The 27,432-nt window shown below is 47.0% G+C and overlaps 1 protein-coding gene across 12 annotated transcripts in view; it reads right to left on the bottom strand.

The window, feature by feature from the left end:
- Rassf2 (Ras association domain family member 2) overlaps positions 1-27,432 on the bottom strand; it is a 45,566-nt gene that overhangs the window by 5,081 nt on the left and 13,053 nt on the right. For 6 of the 12 annotated variants that reach the window (XM_013070716.3, XM_021255016.2, XM_013070717.3 and 3 more), the window contains 9 exons: positions 20,334-20,430; positions 17,803-17,878; positions 15,684-15,835; positions 13,141-13,229; positions 11,138-11,298; positions 10,367-10,468; positions 8,776-8,827; positions 7,910-8,031; positions 6,257-6,354 (listed from right to left, as the gene is read on the bottom strand). In XM_013070716.3, the coding sequence (XP_012926170.1) occupies positions 6,257-6,354; positions 7,910-8,031; positions 8,776-8,827; positions 10,367-10,468; positions 11,138-11,298; positions 13,141-13,229; positions 15,684-15,835; positions 17,803-17,878; positions 20,334-20,392 (911 nt within the window). In that variant the 5' untranslated portion in view covers positions 20,393-20,430. Of the gene's footprint in view, positions 1-1,106; positions 4,934-5,050; positions 5,101-6,256; positions 6,355-7,909; positions 8,032-8,775; positions 8,828-10,366; positions 10,469-11,137; positions 11,299-13,140; positions 13,230-15,683; positions 15,836-17,802; positions 17,879-20,333; positions 20,431-23,562; positions 23,646-27,432 lie in introns of those variants that run through there. The other 6 variants (XM_004840774.4, XM_087188695.1, XM_087188696.1 and 3 more) reach the window with 3 other exon arrangements.

Here is a 27,432-nt window from a genome sequence, read left to right as displayed (position 1 = left end):
AGTGAATGAGGCCACCCACATTATGGAGGGTGTTCTACTCACTTCTGCTGATTTAAATGTTAATCTCATCTAAAAATAACTTCCCTGCAACATCAAGACTGGTGTTTGACCAAGTATCTGGGTACCAGAGCTGACCAAATTAGCTCACAATTAACCACCTCACCTCAGCGGGGGAATTGGGCCTCAGTCTGAAAGCTTTGCCTTTGGGGACACTGAAGGGCTACTTCCAGCCCAGAGCAGCCCAGGTACTCTCCCGAGGGTCAGCTCCACCTTTTTCAATCCTAGAAGAAGGCTCAGCAGGGATCATTCCCCAGGACTAAGGAGCCAGGTGCGGAGAGTGAACCAGGCTTCCTGCAGCAGCCTCCACTCTCTCTGCCAGGACTCCCAGCCCCCACCTCAACTTGCGACCCCAGAAGGATGCCTCATTTCATTTCCTGTTTGGGACATGCTATGGTTTGAATGTGTCCCTAAACCCACACGTGAGAAACTCAGTGCCAATGCAGCAGTGCTGAGAGGGGACCTCTGGAAAGTGAGAACTCCACACTCCTGAGAAGATTCATCCATCCCTGGAGGAATGGGTGGGCAGCAGTGGCTGTGTCACCAATGTGAGAGCTTGGGCCAAGAGGGCGGCTCGTAATGCAGCTGTGTTTACCGAGCACAAGGAAGGCCCCAGGTTCCATCCCAGCACCAAAAAAGAAAAGGAAAAAAGAACTGTAGAAGCACACTCTCTTCAGCATGTTTGCTCCTTCACCATGTGATGCCTCCTGCCATGGTAAAATGCAGCTGGAAAACCCTCGCCAGAGGCCAGATGCCCCACGGAGCTGGCTCTGAGCCCTTGATTTCCCAGCCTCCAGAAATGTGAGTTCACTAACCTCTATTCTTTATGAATTACCTGGTCGTGGGTATTTTGTTACAGCAACAGGAAACAAACCAAGCCAGAACATGACAGCCAGGTCTGGGCACATGCAAATGTAATCTCTCAGGGAAGAGAATCAACTTATCCTCTGAGTGCGTCTTCCAATCCCTGTCCCCACCTTACCCCACCTTCTCCCAGCACAGAGCCCGTCCCAGCTAACTAACACACATGAGCCATGCCAGGGGGCAGCTCTTTGAAAAGTGCTTTATTTCAATAAGATCTGAGTTAGGTGCATTAAAACGTATCAAAAGATTACAAAAATCTATGGGTCTCTACTGAGGCCTTGTCAAATGATGTTAAGATGCCTGAATGCATCCATTTATCAGTTCAGAGCCAAACACTGAACCAGGTCAGGTACCACTGCTGAAAGGAAAGTTGTGTTAGGAAGGGAACAGAGAACGAAAACAAGCGGGAAAACTTAAGAAACACAAGCAACAACACACTGGAAACAAGTCTGCAACCTGAGGGGGAACAAGGCTTCTCCCTCACTGTTTGTGCATCTCTGTGCTCCCTTAAAATGTGGCGGGCACGCTGAGGTCCTGTGACAGCACAGACACCGTCAGCTACGCCTCAAAGATGAACCACATTCAGGTGTCTGATCTCTCCAGGAGATCAGGTCTCATCTGACTCCAGCAGGACTTTGTATAAAACAACTTAAGTAGAAACTGGGAAATCCAGGCTGCTGTAGCCAGGGCACTCAGAGCGGTCTCCTCTGTCCTCCCGTCATCAACCAGGCTGCAGTTGCGTCTCGATGGGGTACTGAAATTCCCTCCACCACGTAGAAACTTCTTAGATTATCTGTGACATTAAGTTCTCTGTGTTACAGAACTTTGAAATAAAACATGGGTTTTTTTTTTTCCGGTTGTTATTGTTGTTTGTAAAGGGACCTCTCTTAACTTGATGTGGTGGCACACACCTGCAGTCACAGCACTCTGGGAGGCTGAGGCAGGAAGATCACAAATTCACAACCAGTCTGGGCAATTTAGCGATTTAGCAAGAACCAGTCTCAAAATAAAACAAATTTAAAAGGGGCGGGAATGTAGCTCAGTGTGAAGGTCCTGGGTTCAGACCCCAGTACCAAAAAATAAGTAAATAAAAGGACTTCTCTTTTCCTGAGAACTTTTTGCCCCCCCCGCACCCTGCTGTTTCTTCTTCCAGGCACTGAAACAACCCCCATTTCCACAGAAAACAATTCTTGCCAAGATGTTTTCGCTGGGAGAATGGATTTGGGGATCATTATGTTACAGAGATGATGATAAAACGTCTTTCTCTGGTTTCTAGGAGAGAATATTGTTTTCTTTTTGTTAGGGGGGAAAGAAAGGTGCAAATATTTCTCCTGGAAGCATCAGCATGTTGCAGACCAAAACCTTGATCTGAGGCCTCTGTACTTTTCTTGGGGACGGAAGACCCTCTCACCTCAGCCTCCACTTGAAGTTGGAGTCCACCCAGCCTGGAGACCAGGGCACATGCACGCTTATCATTTGTGCTTTTCAATTCCTTCCCAAGTGACAGTCCCCACCCCTACGTAAGTTCCCACGTTCCCACTAATGTGATCAGAGAGAATGTGGCCTCCTGCTTTGTCCACCTTCCTGGCCAGAGGGCTCAGGTTTTTCCTTCACTTGATCACTGCGTAACATAAACCTCTGCAAAAAACAAAAAGGGCTGGGGATTTAGCTCAGTGGTTCCAGCGCCTGCCTCACAAGTGTAAGGTCCGGAGTTCAATCCCCGGAACCAAAAAAAAAAAGGAAAGAAAAAGAAAATCCAGATGCAACTACTATTTCTCAGGAGTTGGGGAAACCCTGTACATTGGCCTTTTGATAGCCACACGATTTCAGGCTCACTGCACACAACTGCACAACCCACAGAAACTGGCTGAGGAGTTCAAAGCCATAAGGCCATGTGATACTAGTGGGAAAATCTGGGCCATGCCACAGGAAGTTTCTGTTTCAGCTGCTGCTATTCCAAAGGTTTCCCAAATCCTGTTTTTGTTTGTTTTGATGCTGAGGATTGAAGACAAGGCTTCATGCATTTGAAGCATGTGCCCCATCACTGAGCTATAACCCCCCCAGCCAAACATACAAAATTCTTCTTTTTGTTTATTTTCCTTTCTTTGAGACAGGGTTTTGATATGTAATCCAGACTGGCCTTGGACTCACAAAGATCCTCCTGCTTCAGCCTCCAAAGTGCTGGCAAACATAAGCATGCACCACCACACCCAGCCAAATTTCTTTATCAGAATACTAGGGAATGAGAAATGATCTCTGTAGCATGGGCCAAAATGGAAAAGGGTGGCCTGCACTAGTGAAAGTGTATAGTGTAAAACACACTCCCCTCACCCTTATACTCTGAACCCCCACTTTAGAAAGGCAAGGCTACCTTGGTATCACATTCTGAGAGATCTGGCAAATTGGGCATTTTGGAACATTTAACACTACTGCATTGCCAGAGTAATTCACAGAGAATTTTAAAAACTAGAAATAAAAAGTTGTCTCTAAGAGTTAGTGGTTAATAATTGGCTTTGTGAAAATCCTCCCCCCATCAAAGGAGAATTAGTGGGGCAATCAAGGCTTTCAATGTTTACGACAAAAATAGCTAGAACAGAAGTTCTCCAAGCAAACCTCAGGGGGTGCGTCTGCATTCACAAAACTGCTCCCCATCTTGTGCATCTTACAGATGCCCACTAAGGTGCATGACTGACAGACGCCCCTGGAGCTGGTTATGCGGCGCTCCTGGAGGAGGGGGTCTTGCAGATTCCTACAGCAGTCCCGGTGGCAGCAGACCATTGTGCTGACAGCGGAGTGAGACACAGCTCTGTGGCTGCTATGGAAGCCAGGGAGAAGGCTGGGGGCTTGGGAATGGTTCTGCCACCAAGGCCCACTTTCCTCTGGAGGCTCTGGCCAGTGGTTCTCCCTCCCCCAGCTCCCCAGGCCTCCATGCCTTCCCTGGGAGCAGGTGGACAGATGCACAGCATCCCTACCCCAGCAAGGCTCAGAGCTGTTAGAAGCACCTGATCTTGCTCAGTTGATCTGCACAGCCCAAAGATGTGCTGATGTGAAGACGGGTTGGGCTGGCAGGCGCTGGTCTCTGCAGGTGGCCTCTGCTCTTCCTTCAGCCCTAAGGAGGGGGCTTGGAAACCTCCTGGCCATCTTCTCAGGACAAGCCAGGCCCCAGTGAGCATCGTGGGCACCCCGTGAGGCCTCTGCTTTGTGGGACTTTCCTCCATCCCAAGGAAGCACCAGAGAACCACGTGGGAGAATCATGCAGGCTCCCCGACTCTGCAAGGTGGAATCCATTCTTCGGCATCTACATGGACCAGCACATTCATCTTTGTTATTTAAAACAAGCAAAGTTTCCAGTGTAAAAACATGTGGACTCATTGCAACTACCCAGGATAATTTATCTGTTTCTCTCCATCAGACAAGGATATGGGGATGTTATTTTTAATTTCCAAGGATCTCACATTCACTGACCTTTCCAGGCATACAGAGAATCTCTTATCAGCACAAATGCCCCTTCTACACTTGGGCAGATTTGTGTGGCTGCCCCCGGCTCTTAAGAGAAAAAATTTTTTCTTTAGCCTGAAGTCCTCCCCTGACTCTCCTGCCACTGGCACACATCTGTCAGCCTTGTGGTGGTGGAGCTGGCTGCTAGAGTCAACTGCAGATGGAAACATCAGGGAGGCACAAGCGAGTGTCCTGTGCACATACAGGTACATATCTGTGGTCCTCCTTATAGTTAAAATCAAAAGTTCTTGCAAGTGAAAGAGAGGAGAGCAGGGATCCAGGGATAGGGAGTTGTCCGCTGGCTTCTCATCCTGTTCCAAGGACCAAAGGATGGCTTGTGGTTTGCACATAAGCACTGCCATGGGAGGGGAGCGCCCAGCTTCCTGTGGGTCTTCTCAGGTCAGTGGCAGCCCCTGGGGCACCTGGATCCCCCATTCCTGCAGTTCAGATTGTTGCCGGAGTGTCAGCTATCTCCTCCAGCCTTTGGCTAATCATTAGCCGGAGTACAGTGTACCTGGGGACAAGAGATAGCCTATAGTAGAAGGCAGCTGGCAACAGACCCTTCCTTCGGATGACCCCCCCAACCCCACCCAGGAGGCACCAGCTAACATCAGGTGGCACTGGGTGATACCTTCACTAGCCCACTCATGAGCCACTGCATTACTGTGTTCACTTCCACACCTGGATGAGAGGAATAAAGAGGCCAAATCCAAATTAGACTATTTTACTATGGTCAGGAAGTCTAGAGAAATGAGGAAAACATGAGAATAAGAGAATCAATGATAAGAGCTCCATTAAATGAGTGCTCACCATGCCCAAGGCACTATGCACAGTACTTATAAGTGCACGGTAGCTCATGAATCCTCACCTAGGCCAGGACATAGGAAACTGGCAACATTTGTCCCTTTGGGGAGCTACCAATATGGCAACTTCATGAGGTTCAACCTACACTAGTACCTGCATTTTGCACTAGAGACCCTGGCAACAGACACAGAAGCCCATGGCAGTAGGGAGATCAGTTTCCCCATGATGTCCCTGAAAGTGACACCACAGATAGTGGAGTGGATATTATTGTGCAGAGCGAATGGAGACACATCCTTAATGTTTGGCTTTGCACTGCACAGCAAAAGCCATATCTAAAGTTCAGGATAGAGTCAGTGTTTAATAAATGTTAACTGCTATCATGCCAATTACTATCATGGATAACAGTAAATACAGCCTTATTCTCCAGTGCCAAAAGTCAACCAATTGTTCTACAATATCTATGAAATGCAGTCTGTTATGTGATAAACACGGCACAGGAATCAGAAAATCCTCCCCAGAGAGCAGCTTCACTAGTCCTTTCAACCCAAATGAAATTTCCAGGAAAGCAGTGCTGGGAAGGGAAGAGGTGGGCAGAAGGGTCATGGAGCTGGGTGGCTCAGGCTCTTCAGCCGCAGAGCTGACCTCCTGAGGGCTCAGGAGCCCAGGCTTGGTTGGCACTCCCAGCCCTCACTCAGGCAGCACCGCCCTCTGAGGTGACCCTCGGGTAAAGTCACCTCCCCCATTCTGAATCTAGATTTCAGAGATTTTTAAGCCAACACCTTTTGAAAGTTCTTCCATAAAAGAAGGGGGGAAAGACATTTTGATGCCCTGCATCAAAATAAGGCAATGACACAGGAAGCAGAGAGGCCAGCACACTTAAACCCCACGTCCCCACCAAGACTCAGATTCCCCTTCCAGAAAGGCCCAGGATGCCTGTCCCCTGCAGCGACCTGGCAGCCCCTGCCGGCCAGGGGACAGAGTCTGCACTCCCAGAGGCCCGGAGAATCCAGCCGGCACCCTGAGCCACACTTACTTCTGCATCAGCTTCTTCACCTCCCGATCCTCCTCCTCCTGGAGCTTCTGGATGAAGCTTTTCAGGACCGGCATCTCAAACTTTATGTACTGGGCCACCTGGGGAGGAGGTAGACCTGGCTGTGAGCCTCTCCCGGGAGCTTTCCCATTCCCTTTGCCCTCAGTCTCCTGCAAGGCACGGAGCTTGAGGACCTACTTCTCCCCTAACCCAGGACATCCTCTAAGGCAAGAGCCTAGCTTCGTCCTTCTCAAGGCTGGCAGAGAGTCTGCAATGAGCATGTGGGTGCAGGGGAACATGCCTGTAATCCCAGCACTTGGGAGGCTGAGGCAGGAAGATCACCTCGAGTTCACAGCCAGCCTGGGCTACACAGTGAGTTCCAGGGAAGCCTGAACTACACAGCAAGATGTAACTTCTCAGTTTTCATCTCATTTTATCCAACCCACGATTTTAGTGTTGTCAAACAGAAAAGCTCTTTCCTTTTTTGGTACCAGGGATCGAAGTTGGGACCTTGTGTTTTGGAGGCAGGCACTGGAACCACTAAGCTAAATCCCCGGCCCAGAAAAGCACTTTCTTTTGATACAAGGATGTCGAGAAAGAACTCAACTCGTCATATTTAAGTGAGGTCTTTGTTCTCCTGCAAAGGAACCTAAGGAACCATGACGACAGTTTGTAGCTCTAGCCTCCTCAGATAGGCATCCAAATGGGCACTTGCTTTGGGGAGGCAGATCGGCCACAGGGGAGTTACAGTTAAGCAAGGGCTTCCCCTCGCCCACCGGAACCCCTGCCTGCTCCACAGTTTCCTCCACGGGACCAGCCTACTTCCTCACCCTCTTAATGCTGAACTTGTCTGTGCAGCTTCCTCTGGCCAGTGGGATGCATACAGACATGACAGGTGCTCAATCCGGGTGGAGGCTGCCCTTGCAATTCCATGGTTCGACCTGGCCATCAGCCAAGAGGAACAAACCCCACGTGGCCACTGGCCCTTCCACCTGGACCTCTGAATGAGACACACAGTGCAAACCTGACCTCAACCCACAGCCTAGAGCAAAGCTGGAAGGATGAGGAGCAAAAAAACAAAAAACAATGCTGTTGCAAGCTACTGAGAATGGGGATGTTTGTTACCACAACAAAAGCTGACTAACACATAAGGTGAGGTATAATCACTGCTAATTTCTGTCTTCCTTCTTTTTTTTTCTTCTCATACTGGAAACTGAACCCAGAGTCTTCACACTGAGCTACATCCCCAGATCTTTTTCTATTTTTAATTTTGAAAGAAGGTCTTGTCAAATCACTAAGTTGCCTGGGCTGGGCTTAAACTTGCAATCTTCCCTCCTCAGCCTCCCAAGTGCTGGAATTACAGGCATGCACCATCATGCCCAGCTCCTGCTAGTGCTGTTAAGTGTTTATAAGACTTCTCTAACTTGTTACAGTACCCTAGAAAGACTCACAAAATTCATTTTTTCTGTGGAAATCCTTTCTGCCTAAGCGTTCCTCCCACAATTCCCACAGGGTACACCCTCGACTGGCTTCAAGAAAAGCTGATATTGAAGAATAGCAGCAAAAGGGGACATGGTCCTTGGCCAAAGAGTCAGGCTGTTCCCCAGCCAAATCCCCATCCTCCTGAGGACAGATCGGCTGAACAAGGGCACTCACGTCATAGGTGACCTCCTCCACCTGGTCTTTCTCCATCAGGAACACCTTGGAGACCTGCTCACAGGGCCCCTGCAGGATGCGGGCAATCAGTGGGTAATCGGTGGTCTTCAGCTTCTGTTTCTCTGGAACCACACACAACCAGGAGCTCCCCTGAGTTCAGCCTGCAGTGAATGGTCAACTCAGGGGTCCCCAACTGGCCAGCACCTTAGGAGATGCAGCCACACGAGGAAGAAGATGGATTTGTAAATAAACTATTCAATAGGTGTTGCTAAGAGCAACCTCTTCCCACTGCTCTGCCCTCAACAATACCACTGACTCTTAGGAAGATGCCTCTCTGGAGAAACTGAGTTTATCTGTCTCTCAAGAAAACCCAGTTCCACCGCCTACTGCACAAGCGCAAGGACCTGAGTTCGATCCCCAGTACCAAAAAAAGAAAAAGAAAAAGAAAACCCAGTTCCTTTTTTTTTTTGGTACTGGGGATCGAACTTGGGTCTTTGCACTTGCGAGGCAGGCGGCAGAACCACTAAGCTAAATCCCCGGCCCTCCCAGTTCCTTTTTTTTTTTTTTTTTTTGGTACCAGCGATCGAACTCGGGACCTTGTGCTTGCAAGGCAGGCGGTGGAAGCACTGAGCTAAATCCCCGGCCCTCAGTTCCTTTTTCAATAGGCAGTTGGTTTTAGGGTTTGTTTACAGCCCATATGTCATTTCCCACTGGGCTGAAGCCCACCACCAACCTTGGAAGCAAACATTTGGAAGTTTCCAAAACCCATATAACTGAGTGAGGCAGAGGGTTTTTGGTTTTTTTTTTTAACTTGCTATTCTGAGTTAATTAAAAGTTTTAAAGTACACTGTGTTCCACAGACTTACCACCACTGGTGTGGACCACGTACAAAGCAAACTCCTCTGCTGAATTCTCAATCTGAATCAGAAGCATAAGAAACTTGTTGAAAGTTTTTATTTAAATTTCCCCACTGCAAAGCCCAGTTAGGCCATGGAGAGAAGAGGGTTTTCTGTTTACAGCTCTGGGAAGGGACGAGGACAAGGAGCTGTGATGGGCGGGTGACTCTATCAACAGTGATGGGTGATACAAGTTGAGTGTATTCATCTCAAATGTTTGGAAACAGAAGTGTTTCCGATTCTGGAGTTTTTCAGACTTTACTGATTGAGTAAACCTAATTCAAAAATCTAAAATTCAAAATGCCCCAACATCTGAAACTTTTTGAGTGTCATGTTAGTACTCAAAAAATGTCAGATGTCGGAGCATTTCATACTGTGAAGTTCCGCTCACTTCACATGATTTCGCTCACCTCACACCCTTGACACGTGCTCACTGTCTTCCTTTTATGCCTGAGGAGGCAGAAGCACAGGGAGCCAGACTCACTTCCCCACTCGGGAAGCTAACAGGAGGGACAGGGATTTGAACCTAGAGCCTTCTGTTCCAGGATACAGCAGCTCCCATTAAAAACAATACTAGCTGGGCATTGAGGCACAGGCCTGTGGTCCCAGCTACTTGGGAAGCTGAGGAAGGAGAATTGCTTGAGCCCAGGAGTGTGAGATCAGCCTGGGCAACACAGCAAAACTCCATCTAAAATAAATAAGAATACCTGGTCTCAAAAAGAGTTTAAAAGAATTGTGGAAAACAGAGTAACAGGACCTTTGTTTTTGCTTTTGTTTTTCTGGTACTTGGGATCGAATTCAGGACCTTTTGATTTCTAGGCAGGCACAGTGCCACTGAGTTATATTGCAGGCCGAACTCAGGGGAGCTCATGGTTGTGTGTGAGACAGGGTCTTGCTAAGTAGTTCACGCTGGCCTTGAACTCACTATGTAGCCCATGCTAGCCTCAAACTCTCGGCAATCTGCCTGCCTCAGCCTCCCAAGTGGTGGATAATGTGCACATCTAAGTATCATTTTTCAAAGCAGGGTCCCCAGCTGTGCCCCATAAGTTAATTCATACACTGAGTCTGAAAGCAGAAGTCAGGCTCCAGGGTAGTTCTAGTCAGGGAGAATAAAGGAGCTGAGAGTCGAGGCTTCTCAAACTTCAGTGGGCAGCCCGGCCCTGCAGGCTCCTTGAACAGCTTCCTGGCTTTGCAGGTCCAGAATGGGGCCTAAGAATATGCTTTGCTTTGCTTTCTTTCTTTACTATTTATTTATTGAGACAGGGTCTCACTATGTAGTTCAGGCTGGCCTCGAACTTTTGAACTCACTATGTAGCCCATGCTGGCCTCAAACTTTTGGCGATTGGACCCTCCTGCCTCAGCCACCCAAGTGCTGGGATTACAGGTGTGCACCAGAACACCAGGCAGAATCTGCTTTTGTAACACACTGCTGGGTAATGCTGATGCCTTGAACTGTGAAAGGGTCTGAAGAACCTAACTTTCTGCCCAGTACCCCCAAACCACTCTCTCTCCATAGCCCTCGACGGGGCTGTGGGGTACACAGTCTACAAAGAGAACTTGCCTTAAATTTGTTGAGCAGCAGCTTCAGGACCTGCGGGGTAGTCATGGTGCTGTTGATTCGGACGTTGGTGACAGAGCCATAGGCAGGCGTGAACACGGAAGTCTGTGGACAAAGGATTTGGGCTGAGGGTGGGCATGGGGACAGAAACGGAGCATGAAGGCCAGCCACGGTGGCAGTGGTGCTCATGATGTGTAGCAGGTGTTGGTGTAGACAGCCCTTGCGGTTGGCCTCAGTTCATGCTCCCCCAAAGGGCAGGACGGGAGAGGAGTTGGAGGAAATAATCAGACTCTCTCCAAATAAAACACTCAGGGAGCCCCTGCCCTAGCACACAGGCACAGGAGGCCTCCAGCCCCTCCCTCCACAGACGAGCTTCTGAGGGAGGGTTTGAACCCAGAAGCAGGCAGAGACAGCCATCTGGGCCCCACAGCTCTGCTTCAGGGCAGACCCTAGCTCAGGGCAGACCAGGCAGCGCACAGGCTGATGGGAAAGCAGGCTGATGGTTCCCAAGTGTGTTTATGGGGCCCTCAAGGTTCTGTTCAACCCCACTGAGTTTACCCACCACCCTAGGGCGTCCCTTGATCTGGGGCTCCCCATCCTTCACAAAGCCAGCACAGCCTGCAGCCCACCAACAACCCAAACACTGAAGGCCAAACACTTGGCTTCGCTGTGTGCACAGGGACCACATCAATAGGAGCCTTGAGGTAACAGAAGCCCAGGAAGGGGTGTGGCCCCCTGAGACTGTCCTGTCCCTTGCACACATACTCATCCTACCTTGTGGTTGTAAAAATGGCCATTGATGGAGAAGCGGTGGCGTCGGATTCGCCGCTGGTCACTGGGCGTTCTCACGTTACCACGCCGACGCACCCCAACATCACTGCGCGTGCGCATCAGCTGTGGGGTGTCTTCCTGCACGGGCTTCAGACCCCTGGTGTCTGAGAGAAGAGGGGGAAACGAGCTCAGTGTGCATGGATGCAGGATGTGGCAACTTACACACTGTTTCCGTGGCGGCTAATGATACAGCACCATCTGCCTCCCAAAAATGTATGTTGCATTGTGCTTTGTGATTCTGTGGATTGAACCCAGGGCCTCACAATGAGCTGCATCCCCAATCCTTTTTACTTTTTATCTGGAGACATTCTGGTTAAATGGCCCAGGCTGACTTCAAACTTGTGATCCTCCTCCCTTGGCCTCCTAAATTACAGGTGTGAACTACCTCATCCAGCTCATGAACATATTTTATAAAAATATCCTGCTGAAGGAGTAACATGATACATAATATACCAAGAAATAATAACAGTAAAAGGTACAGAGCACAGACCTCAGGGCCAGACTCCCAGGTTCAAATCCCAGGCTCCCCATTACTATATACTTGTTACTAGCCTCCCTGCCTCAGTTTCCTCACCTCAAAGTGGGGTAACAATAGACAGTTCCATCACTTATAGAAACTACAGTGAGGGTCTGAATGAGTGACTCCACACACAGCTGTTACATCAGTGCTTGGCATGGAGTAAGGATGAGACGAGGGTTCGTGAGATACTGCAAACCAATCCCAGCTCATGTGACAACATGTGTAAGCCTTGAGGATGACACGTGTGTGAAATTAGCCAGTCACAGACTGACAAGCACCGTATGATTCCACTCAGAGCAGCCCCGTCACAGAGACACAAAGCAGTCCAGTGACTGCCAAGGAAACAGGGAGTGGTTGTTGAATGGGTACAGAGTTTTGGAAATTTTATTTTATGTTTTAAACTTTTGCAGTGCTAGAGATCTCACCCAGGTTTCCTGCACACTAGGCAAGCGCTGTTCCACTGAGCCATACCCTCCAGGTCTCTTTTATGATAAAAGAAGTGGTGGAGGGTTATGTAGCAGGTGTGAGGCCCTGGGTTTGACATTCAGCACCACACACACACACACACACACACACACACACGCACAAATTAAATAAAGTTGCATATAAGATGAAGAATTCTGAGATACATAATTGTGATGGTTGCACAACATTATGAATGTATGTATACTGAACTGAATACTTCAAAATGGTAAAGATTAAACATTTTATATGTATTTTAATAACCATAATAAAAAAAATTTGAAAAATGCTTAATAGATCACATCAACATAAATACATAGGAGGCCCATGACATATTTATGTCTATAAATCTAAAACACTGACATTAAGTGAACTGTCATACACAAGTAAGGTAATCTGTTTTTATTGAGATCTATTCACGCTTTAGAGAGAGATTTGCAAATTGACGATATCTCTCAAAATTACAAATGCACAAAGCCTCAGACCCAGCGGTCCCTCTTGGACAAATGTATGAAATGAGACATGTCCCAGGATGCTGACTGTGACCAGGGTTGTCACATCAAAGTCTGACTGTGACCTAAAAGTCTATCAAAAAGAGTGATTAAAAATTAAAAACAATCATTTTCCATACAAAGGAACACGCAGAGCTACAACAGAGGAGGAAATTCTTTATGCATTTGTATGGAAGTTCATTTGATAAATAAGAAGAGCAATGTGCAAAACGCTCCCACTAGTGTAAAAAGGGGAAGAGGAGACCCTCCAGGACACATTCAGGGCTTTTTTAGGGAGGGAAGCTCTGGTGGGTGGAGGAGGTGGGAGGTTTTTAGTTCTTTCCTTTTAATACTTTCTTCGGGTCTTGAGCCATGTGAATTTTAGGTATGCACGGGTGACCATTCACAGCATCTATTGCAGCAGTGGCACACAGCTGGCCCACCTGGAGCCTCCTCCACCAAGGCACACGCACCTGTGAGGCTGGGTGTCTGGTCACCCTCGGGAGGGGTGTCCGCCTCTGAGATCTGAATGGCAGGCATGGTGAGGGGCTTCAGGATGGTGCTGGGGCAGGAAACAAACAAAAGGGAGACTGTGCGAACTCTATGCAGGCAGAAGCCCTCACTCCCAGCCACCCCACCCTCAAGGAGAACACTTTGCCTGGGCCAGGCTAGGTAGCGAACACCCCAGGTAATGAGCTGGCCCCGTTCCCAGGCCCAGCAATGGGGGGGGGGCGTCTTTCCCAGCATCTGTAGCAATACAAGCACCCAATTCATCCAGCCTGAGAAGAAGAAGCCCCAGAACAAAACCTGTCTGTTGCTTGCACTGAGCTTCTAAGCACGTGTGAGTTCTACAGCTCGTTTGAAAAACCCTAACAGCCAGTTGTTTGTTGGGACAGGATTTCAGTTCAGAGTCATTTCTTCTGGAGGGATGGATAACAACTCAGAAACTGCTTCTGGCATCTAAAGGAGTTGAAAAGAGCAGGCTGTCTTCCGGAAGAGACACAGATGTGAGCTTCGTCAGTGTTGCAAGGGCAGAGACCCCAGCCATGTTGGAGAAAGGGTCACTGCAGGCAACCTGAGCTGAGACTGAGGTTGGCCGTGATAACTTGCAAATAATCTCTCAAAACCCAAAAAAGACAACAGAAGCAGCTTGGAGAAACACACTCCAAATCAACAGAGGATCTGGCCAGAGAGAAGAATCCTCTCTGACCATTTAGGAACTTCCCAGGATGAAGAGGGTAGGCTCCTTAGGACCCAGCAGAGACAGGTTGTATGTTCCAAGGAGGATGATTTCAAGGGAAGACAACTGAAACTGAAAATCTGAAAGAGTGCAAGGTGTGGTGGCCCATCCCTGTAATCACAACACTTAGGAGGCTGAGGCATGAGGATCTCCACAAGTTCAAGCCCAGCCTGAGCTATGTAACAAGACCCTGTCTCAAAAAAATATCCAAGTTTCTCTTGTAATCTAACTCATAGCCTTCTGCGCCCCTAAGTGGATCTAGCCAGAGCCTCCCAGGGACTGATGAATCACTGGCAACCACAGCCATCACTCCCCACTTCCTGATCCAAAGCCTTTTTCTCACTGAAGCAGAAACTGGCCTCAGCATCCTTTTTAACACGACCATCCAGGCATTTGCTTTCTGTTAGCTGACATCTAGGCCACATTCTTGGAAACTCTCAAGGTATTTGCAGGTTCCAAGGGCCAACCAAGATCTGCTTGATATCACAGGGCAGAGAGAAGAAACGAGTGTGCAGACTGAAGGACCCTTCAGCAGCCTAGCCCAAGGCCCCAAGGTCAAGTGGAATTTCAAATATCATCTCACACAGGGAACGGAATGTTACAGAATGGGGTCGGGCTCAGGCAGTGCACAGGGTTTGGCCCATTGGAAATCAAAATCAAAGCCACCTGAAGTGCTGAAAGCAAAGCTTCATGAAACATCCCAGCACCCAGTGCGGCGGGCAGCAGCTTTCCTGCTTAAATTCTCTAGGGAAGAAATCAGATCAGCCGGAGGATGTGGCCACCCAGTAGTATCCATCCATCATACAGAATGATAGATATGGCCGTGGGGTTTAACAAAACATTCCACATGGCCAACAGAGAGAGAGAAGGCTTGATTCTCATTTAACTAGAAAAAAAATATCACTGTGGTTTTGGCTGAGAGGCCGGCACACCCCACCGGGGCTCTGGCCCTAAGGCAGCCAACATCAGCAAGTTTCAGGAGGAACAAGGCCAGTCACTTGATCCTCAAAGCTGACGTCCCAGAAAGACATCAGGACATGCTGTGCGAGATGCTTTCCCTACTCTCTTGGCCGTGGAGGGTGTGGAAAAACAGGCATGGAACCCAAAGTCTAAATAATTGAAAGAGCAAAGTCATAGATGATAGGAAACACAGCCTCTGTGGAGGTGGGAAGGGGATCTGGACATGGGGGAGACAGGAAGGAGCAGAGGGGAAGGGAAGTAAAAAGGATCAAGAAGCAATAGATATATCTATATACCAACTCTGAGTGGTGAGTGTATTTATCACAAGCATATACTAATACAAAAATATTTTTAAAAGAAAGATAAAAGTCTCTCCCAAGCTGGGATGGCTTTGGTCAGAAGGGCCAGCCCCTAAACGTCCCCAGAGCAGGTTCATTCCATGAGGAGTGGTTACAGCGGGGAAGACGGGGGCATCGATCCATCAGAAATCCACAGGCTGCCCCAGGAAGCCACTAGCAACACGCCCCAGAGGCCAGGAACTCTCCTCGAGGCTGGACACCGTCGCCCAGGCTTGGCAAGTCCCCACTGACTGAGCACCTCCCTCCTTCCTCTGACCTCACTGGGAGATCCATCAAGGAGACAGGCAGAGGCCTGATCCCAGCAACACGGACCCTCTCTGCATCCCAAGCCAAAGCAAGTAGCGGCAGAGGTGGTGGGAACAGGGGAGAGAAGCGAGGCCGGCTGCACAGTGGTATTCACCTGCTTAAGGACACAAAGAATCCCAGTCACCTCCCAGGCCTGTGCACCCTAACTCACCCCTGAGCCCCCAGGTTGCAGCCTGAGTGCCAGGACGAGGAGGAGGGCGGGGGCCGGATGCGCTCATTGTCGTCTTGCATCTGCAGACGGATGGGCCGGCGCAGCCCCCAGGAGATGTTCAGCAGCCCCTCCACGATGAACTCATCTTCTTCCTGCTCACAAAGCAATTGGCCTGGTGAACCCGGAAGAGACCCCACAGAGCCAGCCCCTCCTGGGGACAAGGACAGCCTCCTTTGTGTGTCCTGACTAAATCCACAGGATGTGGATGGGATTCACGCTCCCCAGCCGTAAGATGCACTCTGCTGTAAAGTCCACCATCCTAAAGCTGACCTCATGGAGCACCACACAGGGGCTGGGGATGTGGCCCAGAGGCAGAGCACTTGCATAATAGCATGCATGAGGCCCTGGGTTCGAACCCCAGTACCACCACCACCAAAAAACAAAGTTGCTGTGAGATCCAAATACACAAATGCAAATTGTGAAAACATTTTGTTGTCTTTATTTCAATGAGCTTTAAGAAGCCAGAATACATCTTTTCAAATAAGTGAGACAAGACTTACGATTAGAAGCAAGAAGTGAATTCTTGAGTTAGCTATTTTTCCCTCCCCTACTACAGAAAGGGATGTGTCTTTAGCTATTAATATATCTTCAGCAACCTGACTGGCTGGGTGAAGATTTAAAGCAATGTTCCTACAGAGCACTAGCTCTTCCAGCAGTCAGACTGTTGCCTTAAAAGGGTGTTGAGTGGTCATGAGCTGGGAGAGGCTGTTAATCAGATTTCTCCGGAGAACTCTCAGTGCCTGTAATAACCTCATGTGCTACACTGTGACTCTCCAAGAGGTGAGTAAATCCTGCAGGAATTCCAAATTTATACTCAAAGCCCCTTGACTAATAAGAAGTTAAATGTAAAACCTTCCTAAGAGATTGCTTTGTTCCATCCCAAAGAAACAGATCCCATTTATAACCACAAAACTCTTTAATCATGGGACACCATGAGGATTTACTCTATGAGCTGTGCCCCAGGAAAGCTGTTTGAGGGCCCCAATCTTGCCCATAGTCCGATCACTAATTAACAGACACTGTGAGGACAATGTCTAAATGGGTCAGGTTTCTTTTCTCCAGCCTCAGAAAAAAATCCTTCCAAACTCCTGTTTTATGGGCAGGGCCCACAGTGTCAACCCTGGATGGTGACCACATCTAGAGGACAGGACCCATGGGTACAAGTGATACCTACCCAGGGAGTCACTAACCCAGGCCAAAGGATAATGGGGAGGGAATAAAGGCAGGCAGGAGAGGAATGGAACGAATTTGGGGCATTCGAAGATGGTGGGGAGCAAGGCTTTAGCAAGCACAGGCTGCTCATACAGCCTTCCCTCTGGATGGGGCTGGCTTCACAACTTCAGGGCAGAATTTAACCCACAATAGGACTTCATGGGGTACGAGGACTTGAGGGATACAGAAAGGCCACTGCCTCCCACAGCTATCCCCCGAGAGCCCACCTGAGCAGCTGAAATGCCACCACCTGCTATCTGTCTCTATGGATTAAACTGCCATGGCTTGATAGGCTGAAAATGTGTTGGAGAGTGTATTACCTATGCCTTCTTATCAGTCAAGAACACTTGAGTATAAATTACTCTACCAGATGTCTTTGTAACTCATTGTCTATCTGATAACAGGCTTTACAGAAATGGATCCAGGATGAGTAAGCTTAGCTTCGGGATGGGGGCTGGGGAAAGTCAGAGACACCAAAGCACAGTCTGAGAAGGCAGCCACAGAGGCCTGGGGAAGGTTCCTGGCCTGCCCAGCAAGAGGACACCTGCTTGGGAGCCACCTGAGAAGGTGCTTCCTGAAAACCTCCCCTGGAGACCCCAGCCCAGGCTATGCAGTCAAACACCCCCCACCCCAGCCGACTGTCCTGTGCCTGGAATGGAGCAAAAGCTGGCCTGGCCTCCTTGCAAAAGATGCCCACACACACCCTGAGTGAGAGGTCACTTGCTATGGCAGGAGGGGCAGGGACCCTCCAAGGACCTCAAAGCCCTGCAGACCCAGCACTCATAGAGGCAAAGCCAAGCCCAGGTCCCAGGGCAGAGCTGCCCGGCTTTCTCTGAGGATGCCTCACCTCCCTGTGTCGCAGCTGCAAGTTCTGGCCCTCATAGTACAGGTTGTAGGTCTTCAGGTGCAGGAGAAGTTCATTCCTGGGGGCAAATCACAACATTCTCATCTGAAGCTGCCTGCCATGTAGTTGTCCTTTTCTCCCTCTGACCAGGCCCCAATCACCCAAGGAGTGTACACCCACGTGAGTGAACACACACATCAGCTCCCCCATGGCCAATGTCAAGTGTCAGCCCAGAACAGACTGCATAAGAAGCAACTCCTAACCCAAGGCAGCCTCATCTGCAGACAGAGGCCAGCGTCTCTGAAAAGACCCCAACCCTGTGAAAGGAGCAGGCAGATAAGTCACAGATTCACAGAGATAAGCACCCCTCTACACCCACAGACAGGTTTCTGCTGTCCTCCACTGCTTCCTCCCTCATGCATGCTGAGAGGAAAAAACACAGACTTGAAACTCCTGGGCTTTCCAGAAGGTCAACAGGGACAGGTCTGAGCCACACCAACTTAAGCTTCATCAACGAGACCTCATTGTGTGTTCAAAAAGTTACAAACTCCTAAACCAGGCATAGTGATGCACTCTTGTAATCCCAGCACTTGGGAGGCTGAGGCAAAAGGATTGCAAGTTCAGGGCCAAGCTGGACTACGTTGTCAGTTCAAGGGCAACCTAGACTACATAGTGAGACCCTGTCTTAAAAAATAAAATCACAACAAAACTGTATAAACTCCCATCAACTGCAGAATGAAGGAATAAAGGAAGTGATATTATATAGCAACGAATATATGGAGGAACAACACAGCACAGATGAATCTCAGGTACTATATGTTGAGTGACAAAAGTCAGGCTCAAGGGAGGATCTATTGTATGATGCCATTTACATAAAGTCTGTAATAGGTGTTAGGATTCAGGACAATGGGTCCCCTTGGGGACCAGGGAGTGGAAGTGGGCAATGTTCTGCTCTGACAGAAGTGCCTTTCGTTTATCAGTCCTTGTGCTCTGCAAGGGATGAAAGGAGAGAGAGGTTGAGCAGCTGCCTGCATGTACTTTTGCCTTCTCACAGGCAAGAGGTGACTGAGTTCAACATCCTTCTACCAAGCCATTCAGTGGAGAGATTTTAGGCCACACCAGAAGTCAAAACCCACTGGAAATTTCAAGGAACTCCTGACAAGTTAAACCCAGATAAAGGAGTAATTCCATGTGAGCTGGAATGAATTGGTGAAAAGTGTAATTCCAGATAACCTAAAACAGAAGGTCATCTGGTGCTTAGCACTACAAGGATGTGAAACTACAATGTACAATTACTGGGCAGTAAAGTCCCTGGGGAAATCCTTCATCAAAGAGGTAAGAATGTTCTGGATCTCATGCTGGTATGGTGGGGCACACCTATAATCCCAGCACTCAGGGAGGCTGAGGCAGGAGGATCACAAATTCAAGTCTTGCCTGGGCAATTTAGCTAGGCTTTGTCTAAAAAGATATATATATATATTTAAATATATATTTATATGTATATAAAGCTTGAGGCTCAGCGTGAAGGCCCTGGGTTCAATTCCCAATACTACAAGAAAAAGGAGAAAGAAGAGGAAGAGGAGGAGGAGGAGGAAGTTGTTCTGCTCTGGATCACATAGCAGGCACCTGTGCATGACCAAGTGAGTCTAAAACATCTCAAATAATCTCAGATGGAGAGCATCCAGTATGTACAATCCCAGGCTGGACATAACAATAGACCCAAAAGCGCACTGTGGAAAAAAGCCAATTTGAGTCCCAGAGACTTCAGTGCATAGAAAGCAATGAACCTGTTCCTTCTGGTCAGAGGGTGCCCACACCCATCACAGCCAGAGCCACGGTGCCTAGGGACACAGTGCTCCAGCCAGGACCTGGGCATGGCATCAGCACACAGGCCATGAGCAGCGTCTCTGTCCCCTGGGGCTGTCAAGGCAGAAAACCCAGACCTGAGAGCTTACAAACCATGAAAACTCACTTCCCACGGTGCCAGAGAACGGGCTGCCCAAGGTCAAGGTGCAGCGGCTGCAGTGCCAGGTAAGGGCCTGCTCCTCCAGGACTGCCCTTCGCCCTCCATTCTAATACAGCAGACGGCAAGTCAGCTCCCCCAGGCCTCTCTTTAAGTGCCCAATCCCACTCACAGGGAGCCCCATTCCTGATCTAATTATCTCCCAAAGCTTCACCTCTAACACTGTCAACTGGAGGTTAGGATTCCACATATGAATTCTGGGGGAAACAGACTATAGCAAGCATCCACCAGCCAGCTCCTCCTCACAGAAGCCTCCAGCACACCACCTCTCCTGAACCCTCAAAGATGCTGTCTTGCCCCGGCACTCCCTGCATCCTCCCAGGCTTGGCTCCAGTTTTTATCCACAGCTGCAGGCTCACCACTGCTCTCACTAGTCCATGTGCAGGGACTCAGCTCCTTTGAACACTCACGATACACTGAGGAGGCCTCTCTATCAGCAACTTCTACCCGCCCACAACATCCCACACAGGACTGGCCCCTGGAGACACGACACTGTGGAAAAAACTCTTACTTGGAAATGTATTTATCTTGCCCACGTGGGACTAGGGAAGTTTGGTGACTGTAATCCATTCTTTGTGTCTCTGTTCATCAGAAGGAGAGGCCTGGAACTGAAAGAAGACAGAGGTTAAAGTCAGGTTGTGTCCCTGGGAGCCAGGAAGGACTTGGGTAGCAGGTGGAGGGCAACATAGAATGAGACTTTATGGCTCTGCCCACACCAGGTCCAGACTAGGGCTGCCCAGCACTGATCCAGGCCTAGTGAGTTGCCACACTGGTGGCTGCTGCCTCTGCTTGCTGAGCTCTGAGACAAGCCACCTAGAGGAAGGATAGCAACCCTTGGACACTCCAAGAATAAATGCTGGCATGGAGAAAGCTGGCACCCAAGTCAGTCCCAAAGGTGACCAGGACCTTCACAATGTAGCACAGAGATTCATCTGACAGGGACAGCCCAAGTCTACTGAGGTCTCCTGAGGATGGGGAAACCACCTAAAATGCCAGAATCAAGCTAGCCATGGTGGCACATGCTGGTGTGGTGGGCCACACCTATAATCTCAGCACTCATGAGGCTGGGGTAGGTGGATCACTGCAAATTTGAGAACAGCTTGGGCTACATGGTGAGTTCAAGACCAGTCTAGACAACATGGCAAGACCTTGTTTCAAAAAAACCAAAAATAAATCAATAAAATAAAAAGCCAGAATAGAGCTGGGTACAATAAACCACAACATATGACCTATAATCACCATTAAAATGGAACAATGTGAAAGGCAATTTCGTTACTTGGGAAAATAATAATGCATTATGAAAACGTAAGTTATAAACTTATAAGCCAAATTTTGTTTAAAATACATGTAAGTATATGTGATGGCTTGTATCTAATTGTCCCCTCAAAGCCTCATGTGCTCATAGGTGGGGCTTTTCGAAGGTAGCTGGATCTAGGTTATGTGATACTGGATCAGTCCACTGATTGGATCTTCATAGTTCTGGGTGTGGCTGAATGGATTTACTGAAGACAAAGGCACCACCCTGGGTTTGGATGCCACCAACTGATGGGCTTGTAGCCTGGGTGGAATATAAAGGGAGAGAGGGAATGCAGGCTTGCTGCTTTCTGTCTCCTGCCTACCCTGCCAAGGACTGTTTCTCTCTGACTTGCCACTCTGCTTGGAGCCAGCTGACCATTGACTGAAACCTCTACAAACTGTGAACTAAAATAAACCTTTCCTCCTTTAACTTGTGAGTGTTAGGTATTTTGTTCCAGCAATGAGAAAGTAACTAAGACAGTATAAAACATGCATGGACACACACATTTATATGTGTGAATACATGCATTCAGATATGCATGCATTTGTCAGGTTCTCTACCTCGTCAGTCCTCTTGACAGTGGGGCCCAACTCTTTGTTGTGGGGCTGTCCTGTGCACTGGGAGACATTTAGTGTTGTCCCTGGCCTCTACCAAAGAGGCCAGCAGCAATGCCCCAGTTGTAACAACTAAAAATGTCTCCAGACTTTAATACGTGTTCCCTGGGGGCAAAATCACCTCTGTTGAGAACCACTGACCTTGTACAGATGTACGTAAATAAACAAAAGGCTGACTCTATCTGGCTAATAGCATTACCTGCAATTTTTTTATTTTGCTAAAAGATTTTTTCAAACATAAAAATGAAGAACTATGACAGCAATAGCTATGACTCTAAAACATTAGTTATCCTTAATGTTTTTACTGCGCTTACTCCATGGCATATCTGACAATCTCCAGCTATCAGTCTGTGCTACTTCTGACACATTACACAGGAAGTAACAGGCATTCCTTGCCCTCCCTTAAATACTAAAGCATGCATGCTGCTAAATTGAGCTGTACAGCTGTTTCAGAAGGAACTGCCCTGTGGCACCTTGATTTTAGCCCCAAGAGAACCACAGCAGACCTCTGACCTATAGAACTGTAACGTAATAAAGATGTGTTGTTTTAAGTGACCGAGTTTTGGTAATTCGTTATGGCGACTGTGGGAAACTAATACAAAGGGGTCAAAGGAAGGAGCAGGTGGGACTGCATGAGGGAACAAAGGCTGCGTTCCATTCAGAAAACTCATAGCCACCTGGGTACCCAAAACTGGACCCTAAGAACACAGTTGGTCTTTCTAAATTAGAAATGCAATTTTTGATTTTTCCAAAAAGGAAAAAAAAGAATCTGATCATAAAACCAGAATAGCACAAAGAGAAAAAAGTCAGACTAGTGAGAATTTTTTCTTTTTAAAATGACAATTACCCATAAAACTGAGTACCCAAAAAGATATTCTTTCTGTGCATGTGTTAATTTTCACAGTTTATTCAAGGTTATACTGAATGGGAAAAAAATGGATGTATTTCCTCTAAAATCAGAACAAGACAAGAATGTCCATTCTCACCAGTCCTACTCAACACAGTACTTGGGATTTTCCTTTCTCTTTCCTAGGTAAGAAAAAGAAGAAAAGGAAATACAAATAAGAAAAGAAGAAGTCAAATTATCCTTATCTACCAACAATATGATCTTATATTTAGAAGACCCTAAAGACTCCACCAAAAGACGTTTAGAGCTGATAAATGAATTCAGCAAAGTTGCAGGACACAAAATAAACATTAAGAAATCAGTAATGAATATTCTGAGAAAGAAATCAGGAAAACAGTTCTATTACCACAGCTTCAAAAATAAATTAATAAATAACCTAAGAATCAATATAAACAAGGAGATGAAAGACTTCTACAATGAAAATTACTGAAAAAAGAAAAGTAGAAAACACTAAAAGATAGAAAGACTTCTCATATTTATGAGTCGACAGAATTAATACTACTGAATGCAATCTGCAGATTCAATGCAATCCCCAAACAAAATTCTAATGACATTCTTCATAGAACTAGAAAAAAAAATCCTAAAATTCATATGGAAACACATAAAATGAAGACTAGTCAAAGCAATCCTGAGCAAAGAGTAAGGCTGGAGGTATCACAATGACCAACTACAAAGTCACAGTGACAAAACCAGCATGCTACTGACACAGAAATAGACCAATGGAACAGAATAGAGGCCACGGAAACAAACCCACACAACCACAATCATCTGATTCTTGACAAAGCGGCCAAAAATATACAGGGGAGAAAAGACAGTCTCCTTAATAAATGGTGCTGTGAAAGTTGGATATCCAAATGTAGAAGACTGAAACTAGGTCCTATCTCTCACCCTGTATAAAAATCAATTCAAAATAGGCCAGCACCTGGTCTTCTTGGGGCCAGGGATGTAGCTTAGTGGCACCGAGCCGGCCTGGCAAGTGCAAGATCCTGAGTTCAATCCCCGGTACTGAAAAAAAAAAAAAGATTGAAGACTTAGGTTTAGACCTGAAACTTCAAAACTGCTAGAAGCAAACAGAGGAAACACACTTGAAGTCATAGGCACAGGCAAAGACTTCTTGAATAGGACTCTAATAGCACAGGAAATAATTGCAAGAATCAACAAATGGGCCAGGCATGGTGGTGCACACCTAAAATCCTAGCATCCTGGAAGCCTGAGGCAGGAAGATCGCCAAGTTCAAGCCAGCCTGGGCAACTGAATAATTTAGCAAAACTGTCTCAAAATTTAAAAATCAAAAAAGAGTGGGAATGTAGCTCAGTGTGGGTTCAATCCCAGTACCATTTTTTTTTTTTTTTGGTGCTGGGGATGGGAATCGAACTCAGATCCTTCCGCTTGCGCAGCAGGCAGCGAAACCACTGAGCCAAATCCCAGGCCTTCAGTACCATTTTTTAAAAATCAAAAAATGAGACTACAAGAAATTGAAAAGTTTCTGCACAGCAAAGGAAACCACCAACAGAGTGAAGAGACAGCCTACAGAATGGGAGAAAATCTTTCCCAGATACTCTCTAGCAAAGTGTTAATATCAGGAATATAGAAAGATCTCAAAGAAACATAAACACCCCCCAAAATAATAGTCCAATCAATAAATGGGCAAATGAATTGAACACACAATCCTCAAAAGACGTACACAATCCTCAAAAGACGTACACAATAAATATATGAAAAAATGTTCAACATCGTTAGCCATTAGGAAAATGGCTGTCATCAAAAATACAAAAAACAATTAATCCTGCTGAGAATGAGATGAAGGGAGGAAACTTTCTACACTGCTGGTGGGAATGTAAATTAGTACAGCCACTACGAAAATCAATGTGAAGATTCCTCAAAAAACTAAAAATAGAGCTACCACATGGCTCTATACCCCCTCCTTGGTATAGACCAGAAGGAATTAAAGCCAGGATACTATAGGATACCTGCATACCCATGTTTACAACAGCACAATTCACAATAATGAAGATATGGAGCCAGCCCAGGTACCCATCAACAGGTAAAGAAAATGTGGTACATGTGCACAGTGGAATATTACTCACTCATAAAGAACAAAATTATATCACCTACAGTGAGATGGATGGAACTGGAGATCATCTTAAGCAAAATAAGCCAGGCTCAGACAAGAACTGCATATTTTCCCTAGCATGTGGAAGCTAAGGGAGGAGGACATTTATTGTGTGCCTAGTATGCTTCCTAAAGGTGACTCTACAGCAAAAGAAACAGGTCCTGCCCCTGTAAGGCACATGGTCTGGTAGCAGAGGGAAAGAGAAGCAGCAGTTCCATCAAGGGAGGGCAGAGCTATGGTAGCACCAAATCTGGACTCGGGTAGGGTCCTGGGGCTTTGTGGGAGCAGTGACCTCCAAACTAAAGCCCTGGCAAAGGTGAGGGGTAGATGTCTCCAGGCAGGAGCGTGCCCCGTGGAGTTGCGCAGAGTGAGGTGGCAGGCGAGGCACAGGAGGGCAGGAGAGAGGGTGAGGTCAGGAGGGACAGCACAAGGCCGTGCCCTTCCAGAAGCTCAGAGACCAGGGCCCCTGGAAAAGAAGTGTGGACCAGAGCCAGGAGCTGGTGACAGCAGCCCAAGGAAGGAAAACTTGATTTAAACACAAGGTCATGGGAACCTCAGCCACAGTCAGTTCCATGGCTTGGCCATGTGTGGTGGTACACACCTGTAATACCATCCTTTGGGAGGCTGAGGCAGGACAATTGCCAAGAGTCCAAGATCAGCCTGAACTACATAGCAAAAACCAGTCTCAAAAAAAAAAAAAAAAAATCCACAGCCTAGTTGGAGCAGGAACCTGATAAATATTGCCTGGCCATTGACAGTCGTTCTCGCCCTGAGCACTGGAGTCTGTCTTCAGCCAGGGAAATGTTATTCTATTTTCTTGCAATCATTTCTCCTCTTACTTCAACTCTTGGTTCTTATTCTGCAGTCACTTATCCCCCCAGTCTAGCACTATCCATCCTTCCATCATCCATCCACCCATCCACTCACCAATCCACCCATCCATCCATCCATCCTTTCTATCCACTCATCCTTCCATCCCTGAGCTTTCCAAGTCTCATCACTTTTATTCATAATCCCATCTCTTATTTTCCTCAGAATTCTCTAGCTAATCCTCTAATTCACTGACTGAATTTGCTGCAGGACTTCTCTTTGTTCCCTGCCTCCTTCATAACCTATAATTTGGTAATTTTGTTTTGCATCTGAAAGCAATCTGCCTGGCTCTTAAGACAGTTCCTTTTTTCATACCATGTCCTTTAAAATCTACTGAGAATACCAATTACAGAATTTAAGTCTTCTCCATACTTATTAAATGTATTTAGTGTGAGAGAAAAAAATAAGCAGACTGATGAAGCAATATAGCATACAGAAATAGACCCAAATATCTCTGGGAACATAATTCTAAATAGCAAAGATAGATCAAGCAAAAAAGAAAAAATGTCACTGGAGACTTGGCTGACCTTTGGAAAGGAGAAGATAGGGAACTAAGTCTGTATCTCACTTTCCACCCCAAGAAATCATAGATGAATCAAAACTTTAAACATTGCTGGGTATGGCAGTGCACAGCCCATAATCTCAGCATCCTGGGAGGCTCAGGCAGGAAGACTGCAAGTTCAAGCCAGTCTAAGCAATTTAGCAACTGAGCAAGACCCTGTCTCAAAATGAAAATTCCAAAAATTTAAAAGGGCTGGGCATGTAGTCCAGCATGAAGGCCTAGGTTCAATGTCTGGTACCAAAAAAATTAGGAAAAATATAAATTTCAAGTACGAAAAACCTTCCTACTCAAAATTCAGAAGACATTAGCAGTAAAAAAGTTTATGCAAACCTATAAAATTTTTGAACTTTTGTTTAGACAAACAAGTTACCCTACACAAAGTTAAAAGACAAATGACAAATTAGGAGAAATATTTACGATACCCATGAGAAGGCGCCACTGTCTTTATTATATAAAGGGCTTTAATGAATGATAAGAAAAGGATCCTATACCCAATTTGGAAAAATGGGCAAAAGGTCATCATTTGGGTTCGAGGAGACAGGGACCTCCTCCACTCCCTTCATGGAGTAGGTTCTTAGAAACAGAATTTCAAGACGCCTCCAGGAGAGGCATAGATAGATCTATCAGGCAGAGTTAAAGAAGGGATCATTTAGGGCTGGGGGTTTAGCTCAGTGGTTCCAGAGCCTGCCTCGCAAGCGTAAGGACCCGAGTTCGATCTCCAGTACCAAGAAAAAAAGAAGGGATCACTCAGAGAAGACAGAGAACTGCCCCAAGAGAGAGGTGCCCTGCATCTGCAGTCAGGATAAGTATGTGTGCTTGGAGGAATCCTTTATGAGGGTAAGTGATCTCAGAAATTTTGCCTAAAAACAGTCTTTGAACCCCTAGAATCTGTTTCTTCATCTTAAGCCCAGGTTGCTGCACTTTACCTTATCATCTGGGTTAATTTATTGACTTAAGAGTTTCTTTAAAGGATTTGAGAGATGGTCCTGGAAGGAAAAAAAAACAAACTTAGGGAGATATGAACAACCCTGGGTAACTCTGACCATGCCTTAGTATTATAGTTTCCTTGTCTCCTTTCCATCTGTCTTTATTCTTCTCTTCTACCTCAAAAGTTCATAATGCACAGAAAAATTAATTCAAATTATTAATAAATCTATGAGAAGATGATGTTCTACCTCCCTCATGACCATTTTTTATTTACCAGATTGATACTAATCAAGCAGTCTGATGGCCCTAAGTGGATGAAT

Source organism: Heterocephalus glaber, unplaced genomic scaffold, assembly GCF_053883595.1.
Source record: "Heterocephalus glaber isolate CG9 unplaced genomic scaffold, H.glaber_assembly_v1.0 deba00001532, whole genome shotgun sequence".
In the NCBI taxonomy this organism is placed as follows: Eukaryota; Metazoa; Chordata; class Mammalia; order Rodentia; family Bathyergidae; genus Heterocephalus; species Heterocephalus glaber.
The sequence above is the reverse complement of the archived record's forward strand: the minus strand, read 5'-3'. Positions and strand labels throughout refer to the sequence as shown.